The sequence below is a fragment of the Eleutherodactylus coqui genome, chromosome 13, assembly GCF_035609145.1.
Source record: "Eleutherodactylus coqui strain aEleCoq1 chromosome 13, aEleCoq1.hap1, whole genome shotgun sequence".
Classification (NCBI taxonomy): Eukaryota; Metazoa; Chordata; class Amphibia; order Anura; family Eleutherodactylidae; genus Eleutherodactylus; species Eleutherodactylus coqui.
This window is the reverse complement of record NC_089849.1, coordinates 90,803,243-90,815,805: the sequence shown is the minus strand read 5'-3', so window position 1 is coordinate 90,815,805 and position 12,563 is coordinate 90,803,243. Positions and strand designations below refer to the sequence as shown.

The following is a 12,563-nucleotide window of genomic DNA, read 5'->3' as shown; positions in this document are numbered from 1 at the left end:
CTCCCCTCACTTCTCAGTAATGGCGCTAATGGGCTTTTGTAAATGGCTGCCGCACAGGCGCTCCCCTCACTTCTCAGTAATAGCGCTAATGGGCTTTTTAAAATGGCTGCTGCACAGGCGCTCCCCTCACTTCTCAGTAATGGGGCTAATGGGCTTTTGTAAATGGCTGCCGCACAGGCGCTCCCCTCACTTCTTAGTAATAGCGCTAATGGGCTTTTTAAAATGGCTGCTGCACAGGCGCTCCCCTCACTTATCTCAGTGGTGGCTGCTGCTGCTGGCGGCTGCTAAGATGGCCTCCAGATTCCTTCCCCTGCGCACTCCGTGGCTAAAAATGCCGCCGGCCGGAAGTGAGGTCGGCGATCTAACCGGAAGTCCCAGCACTACTAGACGCTCTGTGCCGGAGGTCTGTGGTTTTGGCCTACAGACCTCCGGCGCACAGCGTCTACCCGTCCCACCGCAATGTTTTATCCTCGGCTACTGCACCTGGCCGTGTATGCGGCCGCAAGCGGGCCGCGTGTCAGCGAACATGGCCAAGCGTATCAGCACTGACACGCGTGTCATAGGTTCGCCATCACGGGTCTAGGGAATATTCTAGAGTCTACAACAACCTTCCCGAATTTATATCAGGGGCTCATTTTTCAGTGAATTCATTAATTTTCAGATAAATGATTGCTTGCATTTTTGGGCTAAAATACTTGTCGTCCACAACAACCAATCACAGCACAGCTTTCATTTTTCAAGTGCAGACTATAACATTAAAGCTGTGCTAGCATTGGTTGCTACGGGGCACAAAGAGTTTTTGTTTTAGACAGTTTACATAAATCTGCTGCTTTAACTTTAAAATGTTCCTGTGATAAGAAACCCTAAGAAGACTGTCACCATCTTTTTGCACTCCTCTCTGAGGGCACCATAAGCTGGTGCCAGTCACACTGATCACAGGAAAATGTCTACTATGTGGATCTGCGCGGTAGTTTTGGAGAAACTTGCATTTATCAGCAGCAGCATATGCATGGAGGACTACTTTAGATAGTCCTGGATATTCATGAGCTGCAGGCCAGCTCTACCCACATCGCCCTCCAGCCAATGATTGACAGCTGTCTGCCTATTACTGTGCATAGTGAGAGAGCTGCCAATCATTGGCTGGAGGGCCAGGTGGGTGTGGCTAACCTGCAGCTCATGAATATGCAGAACTAGTTCTGTGTCTGGGTACTGATAACAAAACTCTAGTTGTATTAACAGCCGGCCTCTCACTGCGGCAGCAGAGAGTCGTGAGAACACCGATCCTGCTGTCAACCCCTTACATGCCGCAATCAATGTTGATAGCAGTCTGTAAAGGGTTTACAGAGGTAGGGTGTTCCCTCTGTGATGACATCGCAGTGGGCCAATGACATCGCAGAAAGCTGATGAGTTGACATGGCATATGACCCCTACAAATATCAATAATACAATGCAGTGCAGACATACTGCATTGTATTATCATAGAAATCATACAATCATGGGTTCAAGTTCTTTACAGAGACATAAAAATTGTGTAAAAAAAATAACAGTAAAAAAAATTTCCCCTTTTAAAAAAAAAAAAGCCAAAAAAAACCTGTACATGTTTGGTAACAACCTATATGATAAAATGAATGTACTACTTATCTTGCGTCACAGAAGGGGAAATATAAAAACATAACAATTATCTCAGAAAATGGCCATATACTTACTGACTAAGGCCTCAGTCACACGGGCGATTTTTCAGGCGATTTGGGGATCGCATAATGGTGCGCTCCAAAAAATCGCGTGACCGAGGCCAGTGTCACGGCTGAAAAAAACGCTGCTAGCAGCGTTTATCAGCCGAAAGGGCTCGGTCACACAAGCGCTGCCCGTTATCCTCTGCGACAGCTGTACTACAGCTGTGGCAGAGAAGAACGATGTTCGCCCATTGAATTCAATGGAGCCGGCAATACAGCCGGCTTCATTGAAAGCAATGGGCTGCCGGCAAACGCTGTATTCATTTTCGAGGAAGGGCTTAAAATATAAGCCCTTCCCTGAAAACCATGCAAAAAAAAAATGTAAAAAATATATATACTCACCTTTTTGCAGCTGCTGGAGTTCAGCCACGTCCAGCTGGCAGTTCTCCTGAACTGCTTTCTGTAGTATTCAGCAGGCGGGGATTTAAAATCCCCACCTGCTGAATGGGCTGCCTCTGATTGGTCACAACCCTCAGCCAATCAGAGGCAGCTCTTACTCACCCATTCATGAATAGGTGAGTGAGTGCTGCCTCTGATTGGCTGAGCACTGTGACCAATCAGAGGCAGCTCTCAGCTGTCATTCAATAGGTGAGAGCTGCCTCTGATTGGTCACAGTGCTCAGCCAATCAGAGGCAGCACTCACTCACCCATTCATATAGAGAGGGGGCGGGAGCTCAGAGCACTGCTCCCGGCTCTTCCAGCCTCATCCCCCTGCAGAGAGGGATGCTGTATATTGACCGGCGTGAATACCCAGCTGATATACGTTCGTCTGAAAAAGCCGTAAAGAAGAGAACTCTGGCAGGCCTGCAAATAGGGTTTTCATGCTGATTCATGGATATACGGCTTATTTTACTGAAATGTTGTGACATGATAAGTTCTAACTTCATAGTGCTAAGTGTCTAGACATGCGCGCCTCCACTGATACCAAACGGCAAATGCTGCTGTTAAATTTATTTCTACAAATATATTTATTTTAAAAAATGTTTATAATTACGGGCTGGATTTAACTATGTATTTTTCGTGGAAGAACCCCTTAAATATTCAGCGTTAGATTTTTAAAAATTAACTCCATAAACCCCGGTTGCTTTATATACCATTTGTTTTTCATGTAGATAACTTTTGATGGTGGCAGGAAACAAACAGAAGTTTTTATCCAATCTTTGGAGATGGGGCATTCTGCAGCATTAAGAGCCATTAAAGCTTCAGGTAAGAATGGTTGTGAAGGAGGTCATCGAAGGAGTCAAGAAACACGTATGAGTAATATATGATCAGATCATTGCTGGTTGGAATCTGTTCCTCTGGTTACTGTATAACCGCAGTCACAGGTCTGCTCACATATAACAGGCAGGGACTTATTCATAAAATTTGTTATAGACAACCCTTTTTTTTTTCCCCGAAATTGGATAGATATTTCCTGTCACTACGGGCAGTTACAGTACCACTGCTCGTTACTGCTAAAGTGCAGACATTAATGCAACAGCACCTCTAACTGTGATCTCATTTCAATTAAGGGTACATGAACGGGTGTTATTTCCATTCGTTCAGTCAAAAATCGGATGGAAAAGACGTGTGCATGTACCCTACCTGGTAATATATCAAAATGCCATATTGAGCATTTTGTTATCCCCAAGATGTGGCAGTCTTCTCATTTTAATTGACATATAAAGCTCTACAGCGCTGCCTCCTGTAGGAAAAACAATGATATTAGACTTTTAACTTTACCTTACATGTGGAAAAGCAGTATGTCGGAGTTGGCTAATCATGGGCACTAATGGGGCTTCCTATTCTTAGGCCCTGGCTGCAAGAGGCTTGGAATTGATGGTGATCGAGAAGCAATTCCCTTTACACTACAGATAGTTTACAGCAAGGTAAGTTTACAATTCATCTAAAAGTTGTACTATACTAAAAAGGATATTCAATAACAAAACCCCTCATACTGACTACTGATCATCATGTCCACATAGGCAGACCAATGCAGGATCCACATGAAATCCGCGGCCCATTCATTGCACCATAGTATATGTAGCAGGGATTTTTTGCCGTGCGCATTTCGAATCCATGCTGCAGAAAAAATGGGGCGAGATACTACCAGATGTGAATTCCAGAATTTCGCATTGGGAATATTCGCATGCAATGGCAGGATTATTTGGTGGATCCACGTGTGGTTTTGCTGATGTGCAGAACACTGTGTGAACATAGCCTAATTATTCTTCTCTTTATCCTTTAGTCCAGTGTAAGTGGCCGGAGCCGATGGAGTGATGGAGAGAAGGTGTGTACATCCGTCAGCCTGAGGAAAGCGTGCAAGACATTAGAAGAACTTGGTGAGAGCCTTACGATGCTACTAAGTGAAAAATAGTTGTATTTTTCTGGAAACTACAATAAAGCTAAACCCGCCCTTTTCTTTACATCTCGAGGTTCCAGATTGTCATGCAGATTTGTTGGCCATGGTTTGAGTAGACAGTAGGTTGGACCCCATGATCATGGTCATCAAAGGGGAAAAAAAAACGATGTGATGGGACAATCGTGAGGATTGGGGTGATTTTACAGAAGCCAATGACCTGGCCACTTATGGGATGATATTAGTAAGAAGAGGGCTGCCTGTGATGGGCGCAGTGTCAGGGTGGTTTATCTCACAGCGTTTTGTAGCATTTTGTAAACCAAAGCCGAAAGTGGATCCAGCAAGAAGGAGTCCAAGTTCTTCTTTTATATTTTGCATTCCTTTGGAATCCACTTATGACTTTGATTCAGGGGCGTAACTAAAGGCTCAGGGGCCCTGATGCAAAAGGTCAGCTGGGCCCCCCCCCTCTATCTGTACCTGTACCCATACCTAAACCATGCTGCACAGAGACATAACTTGAAGCTTCTGGGCCCCAATGCAAAACCTGTAACAGTGCCTCCAACTATAATGCTTTATTCATAGTACTCAGCTCACTATATGGAGAAGAGAGGCCTTATGGGCCCCCTAAGGCTCCTGGGCCCGGGTGCAACCGCATCCCCTGCATCCCCTATAGTTACGCCCCTGCTTTGATTTAAAAAAAAAAAACTGCACAAAAAACTGCCACTAAGACCTGAGTGTGAAACCACCAACCAGGATGGTGAAGTGGAAGGTCATGGGCTGAGTGATGATACAAGGAGCAGGTTTTCATGCAGCACAGAGTATGACCAGTTGCATACTTGATAAACCAGTAACGAGAGGATGCAGAATGTGGATCACAATGTAGGAAGATTGTGGTGTTTACTTTTTATCTTTTTGTTTGTTGTTTAAGATTCCAAAATGGAATGTCTAAATCTTACTGTACGAGAAGTGGTGAAAAGACAGAACTCCAAAACAAAGAAAAGTTTTAATCAGGTAAGAACCAACCTGGACCAGACAATACTAATTCTCTACAGTACAGCTAAGGCCTCATGCCCATGGCCGGCTCGGATTCTAACTGCAAAATCTCGCGGAAGAATCAGACCTGGCGCTCAGCCAGAGGTGCATACTCACCTATGCGGATCTGCCGCGAACTTCTTGGCCGTCACGCATTCGCAGTGCAGGGGGATGACGTGGATCCGGGGCGATTTCAAAATTGACATTTTGGAATCAGCGTAGATTAGATGGCTTCCAATGCAGTCAATTGCAGTCCATGCAATTTCCCGCACCAAATAGAGCATACTGCAATTTTACCCTGCAAGCAGAAAACCACAGTTTATTTCCGATCGTGGGCATAGAAGAATCCTTTAACATAGCATGCTATGGGCTTACATTACTGTGGAATTTGCAGCGAGCGTCTAGCCGCAAAGTCCACAACAAAAATCCATTCGTGAGCATTGGGCCTAAATCAATTATTGTATATTCGGTAATTATCCTGCTCATAACGTTTATCTGCGCATTTCTATGAAGATGATTAAGGTATTCACAAGATTAATCTAGCATACATTTCTTGTATCATACTCCGGGAGTAGCTTTATACTGTGCTTCACTGCCTGCTGAGTATTCTTTGTTTTTTTAAGCTGCCCAGAGGATGAGGAAAAAATTGCTATAATACTGCCTGTTATGTACAAGAGTATAACTACTATAATACTGCCCCCTATGTACAAGAGTATAACTACTATAATATTGCCTCTTATGTACAAGGATATAACTACTACATAGGAGCAGTATTATAGTAGTTATATTCTTGTACATAGGGGGCAGTATTATAGTAGTTATATTCTTGTATATAGGGGGGAGTATTATAGTAGTTATATTCTTGTACATAGGGGGCAGTATTATAGTAGTTATATTCTTGTACATAGGAGGAATATTATAGTAGTTATATTCTTGTACATAGCGGCAGTATTATAGTAGTTATATTCTTGTACATAGGGGGCAGTATTATAGTAGTTATATTCTTGTATATAGGGGGCAGTATTATAGTAGTTATATTCTTGTACATAGGAGACAGTATTATAGTGGTTATATTCTTGTACATAGGAGCAGTATTATAGTAGTTATATCCTTGTACATAGGAGACAGTATTATAGTAGTTATATTCTTGTACATAGGGGACAGTATTATAGTAGTTATATTCTTGTACATAGGGGGCAGTATTATAGTAGTTATATTCTTGTACATAGGGGGCAGTATTATAGTAGTTATATTCTTGTACATAGGAGGCAGTATTATAGTAGTTATATTCTTGTACATAGGGGGCAGTATTATAGTAGTTATATTCTTGTACATAGGGGGCAGTATTGTAGTAGTTATATTCTTGTACATAGGGGACAGTATTACAGTAGTTATATTCTTGTACATAGGGGGCAGTATTATAGTAGTTATAGTCTTGTACATAGGGGACAGTATTACAGTAGTTATATTCTTGTACATAGGGCACAGTATTATAGTAGTTATATTCTTGTACATAGGGGGCAGTATTATAGTAGTTATATTCTTGTACATAGGAGGCAATATTATAGTAGTTATATTCTTGTACATAGGAGGCAATATTATAGTAGTTATATTCTTGTACATAGGAGCAGCATTATAGTAGTTATATTCATGTACATAGGGGGCAGTATTATAATAGTTATATTCTTGTACATAGGGGGCAGTATTATAGTAGTTATATTCTTGTACATAGGGGGCAGTATTACAGTAGTTATATTTTTGTACATAGGGGGCAGTATTATAGTAGTTATATTCTTGTACATAGGGGGCAGTATTATAGTAGTTATATTTTTGTACATAGGAGGCAGTATTATAGTAGTTATATTCTTGTATATAGGGGGCAGTATTATAGTAGTTATATTTTTGTACATAGCAGCAGTATTATAGTAGTTATATTCTTGTACATAGGAGGCAGTATTATAGTAGTTATATTTTTGTACATAGGGGGCAGTATTATAGTAGTTATATTCTTGTACACAGGGGGCAGTATTATAGTAGTTATATTCTTGTACATAGGAGGAATATTATAGTAGTTATATTCCTGTACATAGGGGGCAGTATTATAGTAGTTATATCTTTGTACATAGGGGACAGTATTATAGTAGTTATATTCTTGTACATAGGGGACAGTATTATAGTAGTTATATTCTTGTACATAGGAGGCAGTATTATAGTAGTTATATTCTTGTACATAGGAGGAATATTATAGTAGTTATATTCCTGTACATAGGGGGCAGTATTATAGTAGTTATATCCTTGTACATACGGGACAGTATTATAGTAGTTATATTCTTGTACATAGGGGACAGTATTATAGTAGTTATATTCTTGTACATAACTACTATTATACTGCCCCCTATGTACAAGAATATAATTACTATAATACTGTAGAATACTAGAATGAAGACCAGTTGAAGAAATTTCATGACTCACTGAAATAACTGATGTCCCCACATTTTATCTTAGCGCTAGCCCGATTGCTTATATAAATAATGTATCTCTAAGTAGTTGCACAACTTGTCTTATGTAAATTAATGTACTTCCTGTTTTCAGCAGATCAGCATATGTCAAATAAAAGTGGATAAAGCTCAGATTATAGCACAGAACGGTGGGACTTTTCCTTTGTGCTTGGACCAAGATGAACGAAAAATCCTTCAGCGTGTAATAAAGTGAGTTACTGGATCTACAGCAGGGCAATAAATGTAGTTTATCATCTGCCAGACATTCAGCATTAAGTAAGCAGAGTTTAGGTATTGTCGGATTAACATGAAAGCACAGCAAAGCCATTTTAAAAACAGATATCTGTAGCTCATTTCCATCACATACCTAAAAAGGGTGTGTTCACATGTGCGGCGTCTGAGGAGCGGGCCTCCGGCCTAGGAGACAGCGGGGTAGAGTTCGGGCCTCGTCACGGAGATGTCAATAAAGAGTCCACACACAGAGTTAACGTTTCAGAGCTAAACGGGGAACGGTCCGCAGAGCTCGTTTACTTGAAGTTGAAGCAACATTTCAAAACAAACTATATCCTCCATCAGGACACTGATGCAGACAAGTTAGTGTTGTGACAGGGATGTACTCTCGGGTTGCTCCAGATGATCCGCAGTCGAGTTATCTGCGTGACCCGGTTCCCGGCAGACTTCTTTTTTACTTGCTCTCCACCAGAACACACTCACATCTAGGAAAAGGGCACTTAGCGCTGCATGGCAGGTTCTTGCATACTTACGGTCCTCCAGGTCAATAACACAGAGGCCTTGGTAGATGGGACCCAGGACACACTCATGGCAATCGCTCAGCCTTTTTCATCTTTTCCCACACAGACTGAAGGTGTCTGTGTGCAGGCAGACTCTCCTCTCTTGCAAACTCCACTCAGAGAAAGACACTCTCATGCACCTTGCAAACATATATATAAAACAAGGTCACATGACACACAAGAAGATACATTTTTCAGCCATAACCCAGACAGTAACCCATTCAGCAGAGGTGCAATACACATCAAATATACTCACATAGGAGACGCTGACAATACAAAAGCACAAGACACACATAGATCACTCAAACACATTTTATATCAGGACACTACAGCTCCTCCCTACTTAAGAATAAGCCAACCCCAGTGACTCTTAATATAGAGTATTTATTTCAGAGTTGGAATTCCTCAGTGTTCTATTTATTAGCATTTTGAAACATCTACACAATCATGGAGTGTGCAAGGCGAAACCTGTAAACACAAACTCCCCCTTTGGTTGCTACTGTGAGCTTTACCTGTCCTGGTGTACTCAGACTACCTAAGACATCACTTTCTATGTGAAGCGTAATATGTGACAGCCTGCAAAGAAGTGGACTGGCCAGTCACTAGAGAAATACTGCTAGGTTGGACAAAATCCAAGATGCATTAGCATATACTATGGGGCCCTTCCATAATTTTTCTTCCAAAGCTAAAGAGAGATACAACACTCTAGCTAAACATTAGAATAGAGAAGTGGTGATTGGTAGGCAAGGAAAATGAAAGGTAAGTGGAATGACCATCACTACCCTGAGGGTTTATGAAGGGTGGTAGCTTGAAGTCAATATCCCCAACCAAGCTGACTAAAGAGAAAAATGATAATAAGGCTGCAGCCCCTGAGACAGATAAGAACTGCAGACAGACACTGGAGCTTTTGTTAATTAGCAGGGTGTAGGGATTAGACCTGTTATCTCACTCAGATAACATACATACACTATGCAAGCATACACATTACCTCCATGCAAAGTATCTTGAACATTTTAACATTACATTACTTAGCAGTAAAAATCTTCAGCAAATCTGTAGCAAAATCTAGACTATTTGATGCAGATTTTGAAGCAGATGGTGCGGATTCACGGCAGATTTCACCCCTTGAATTGAAAGAGTAAAATGTGCTGCAGATCTGTCCCACATGATGCAGATTTGCTGTGGATTACTCCTCTGTGGAAAAGCTGCAAAAAATCTGCAACGTGTGAACATATCCTTAAGGAATTCTCTCATTACAACATTCCCTTTTACTGATCATCCAAATGAATGGCTGACCATTTAATAAATGGATGGACCAGTAGACTCCCTGCTCTGACGTAGTGAGGTGGTCCCACTGGAGAGAAGCTGTTGATGCCCATGAAATAGGCAAGATGATTTCAGGCATTTTCTAGATTCAAGGTTCTATTATGCCATTTCTTGTAATATTCTCAGCTTCTTGTTGTCAGCCTGTACAAAGCTGTATATCATCCTGAGCAGGAACTGCATAAAGATTGGCCCCCAGTGGTGGCAAAAAGCTGCAGATATTTTGTTTACCAATGCGGGAGGGAACGATGTAAGATGCTCTCAGCATATTACTCAGTCTAATTTGTGCTGTATTGCAAAGTCCATACATATATATAACAACATGTATTTTTCCTTCTGTGGCAGGTGTGAGGTTTCTCCATGCTATAAACCTGAAATGCGAGACTTCCGCCATATCTACAGGCCTCACTGGTCCCACACCTCTCAGGATCAATTCTGCTCCCTGTTATGTTTACCAGTAGCAACGTTCAGTGGTGCTCAGCTCTAGTTGGGATGTATCAACGCGATCTTTCTGTCCTCAAATCAACAATTTTGAGCTACTTTCTTACCTTTGTCAGATATTGATTTCCAAAGGTGGATATTCCTTTTCTCTACGGTACAAGAAAAAAATCTGCAAAGTCACTATAGACTACCAATTGTAACCACGAACCGGAAGCCATGTTGTGTCATGCAGACCTGAAGGCACATCGGCTACTTTGTTGAGTGGCACGCATGATGAGTTGAGAAAAAGTTGACAAGTGCAATCCTTGTGAATACAGATTTCTGGAGGTCTCTACTAGTAGCAATGGTAGACAAACGGGTTTACGACATAGCCGTGGAACCTTTTGTCTTTCAGAATATACGAGGTCTTAAGGAGTTGTTCTGCATATGGATGTCAGAGTCCAGCTTGTAAGATATTAGAACATAAAGGAAGTCATGGGATTGGTTGCGGTGGGGTGGTCTGAGCCTAACTTTTTGCTTATACCATTTTTTTCCGCATGAGGCCCATTGTTTTTGTAAATATTATATTGATTCTGTAGACTTCTATAAGGCACTTAACATTTCTGGCATTGGGAACTGTAACATTATCTGATCCCTTTTTTTGTGTTTTTGGTTGTTTTTGCGTTTATTTATCGTGTTCAATGAGTTCAACTTTAAATATCCAATTTTACAATTCCTCACTGGATAAAAAGACTTTTAGCAGATTTACCTCAAATGTTTTTTTTTATTAAGGAAAAAGAAAAAATGATTTCATTGTTTCTTCTTGAGCAGGCACCATCAAACTTAAGTGCCACTAATTTGGGACAATTGGTTTACATTTCTCATTTAAAATGTCTATTTGAAACAATTGTACTTGATATTGTGGGAAAGAGGATGATAATATTTGGGTCTGAACTGCTGATCGGACATCTTACAAAACATAGCACTGATTAGATGAGAGGGTACTAAAAGAGGGAACCGTGGCAGTTACAGACGTTATTTCTATAGCTAATAGATCTTTTCAAGTAGTATGTTTTCTGCTGCCAGTTCATTATATACAGAACTACTATAATACTGCCCCTTATGGAAAATAATAAAAAGTTTCTAAATACTTCTTCATATCTACAAGACTATAACTACTAAAAGACTGCTCCTATGTACAAGAATATAACTACTATAATACTGCCCCCTATGTACAAGAATATAATTACTATAATACTGCCCCCTATGTACAGAATATAACTACTATAATACTGCCCCCTATGTACAAGAATATAACTACTATAATACTGCCCCCTATGTACAAGAATATAACTACTATAATACTGCCCCCTATGTACAAGGATATAACTACTATAATACTGCCCCCTATGGAGAAGAATACAACTACTATAATACTGCCCCCTATGTGCAAGGATATAACTACTATAATACTGCTCCCTTTGTACAAGAAAACAACTACTATAATACTGCCCCCTATGTACAAGAATATAACTACTATAATACTGTCCCCTATGTACAAGAATATAACTACTATAATACTGCCCTCTATGTACAAGAATATAACTACTATAATACTGCCCCTATGTACAAGAATATAACTACTATAATACTGCCACCTATGTAGCAGAATATAACTGCTATAATACTGCCCCCTATGTACAAGAATATAACTACTATAATACTGCCCCCTATGTACAAGAGTATAACTACTATAATACTGCCCCCTATGTACAAGAATATAACTACTATAATACTGCTCCCTATGTACAAGAATATAACTACTATAATACTGTCCTCTATGTACAAGAATATAACTACTATAATACTGCCCCCTATGTACAAGAATATAACTACTATAATACTGCCCCCTATGTACAAGAATATAACTACTATAATACTGCCCCCTATGTATAATAAAAAACCTGCTATGATACTGTCCCTACGTACAATAATGCAAATACTATAATACTGCCCCCTATGGGCAAGAATAATACTATTGTAATACTTCCTTCTATGTGCAAGAATATAACTACTATAATACTGCCCCCTGTGTACAAGAATATAACTACTATAATACTGCCCCTTATGTACAAGAATATAACTACTATAATACTGCCTCCTATGTACAAGAATATAACTACTATAATACTGCCCCTATGTACAAGAATATAACTACTATAATACTGCCCCCTATGTACAAGAATATAACTACTATAATACTGCCCCCTATGTACAAGAATATAACTACTATAATACTGCCACCTATGTACAAGAATATAATTACTATAATACTGCCCCCTATGTACAAGAATATAATTACTATAATACTGACCCGTATGTACAAGAATATAACTACTATAATACTGCCCCCTGTGTACAAGAATAT

At 40.3% G+C, this 12,563-nt stretch overlaps 1 protein-coding gene across 2 annotated transcripts in view; it reads left to right on the top strand.

Annotated features, from left to right (window-relative positions):
- PIK3R5 (phosphoinositide-3-kinase regulatory subunit 5) overlaps positions 1–11,642 on the top strand; it is an 82,501-nt gene extending 70,859 nt beyond the window's left edge. Inside the window, exons 14-19 of one of the 2 annotated variants that reach the window (XM_066586267.1) lie at positions 2,846–2,939; positions 3,525–3,601; positions 3,961–4,054; positions 5,000–5,082; positions 7,699–7,811; positions 10,061–11,642. In XM_066586267.1, coding sequence (XP_066442364.1) covers positions 2,846–2,939; positions 3,525–3,601; positions 3,961–4,054; positions 5,000–5,082; positions 7,699–7,811; positions 10,061–10,202 — 603 coding nt within the window. In that variant the 3' untranslated portion in view covers positions 10,203–11,642. Of the gene's footprint in view, positions 1–2,845; positions 2,940–3,524; positions 3,602–3,960; positions 4,055–4,999; positions 5,083–7,695; positions 7,812–10,060 lie in introns of both variants that reach the window. The other variant, XM_066586266.1, reaches the window with a different exon arrangement.
- Positions 11,643–12,563: the final 921 nt, after the last annotated feature.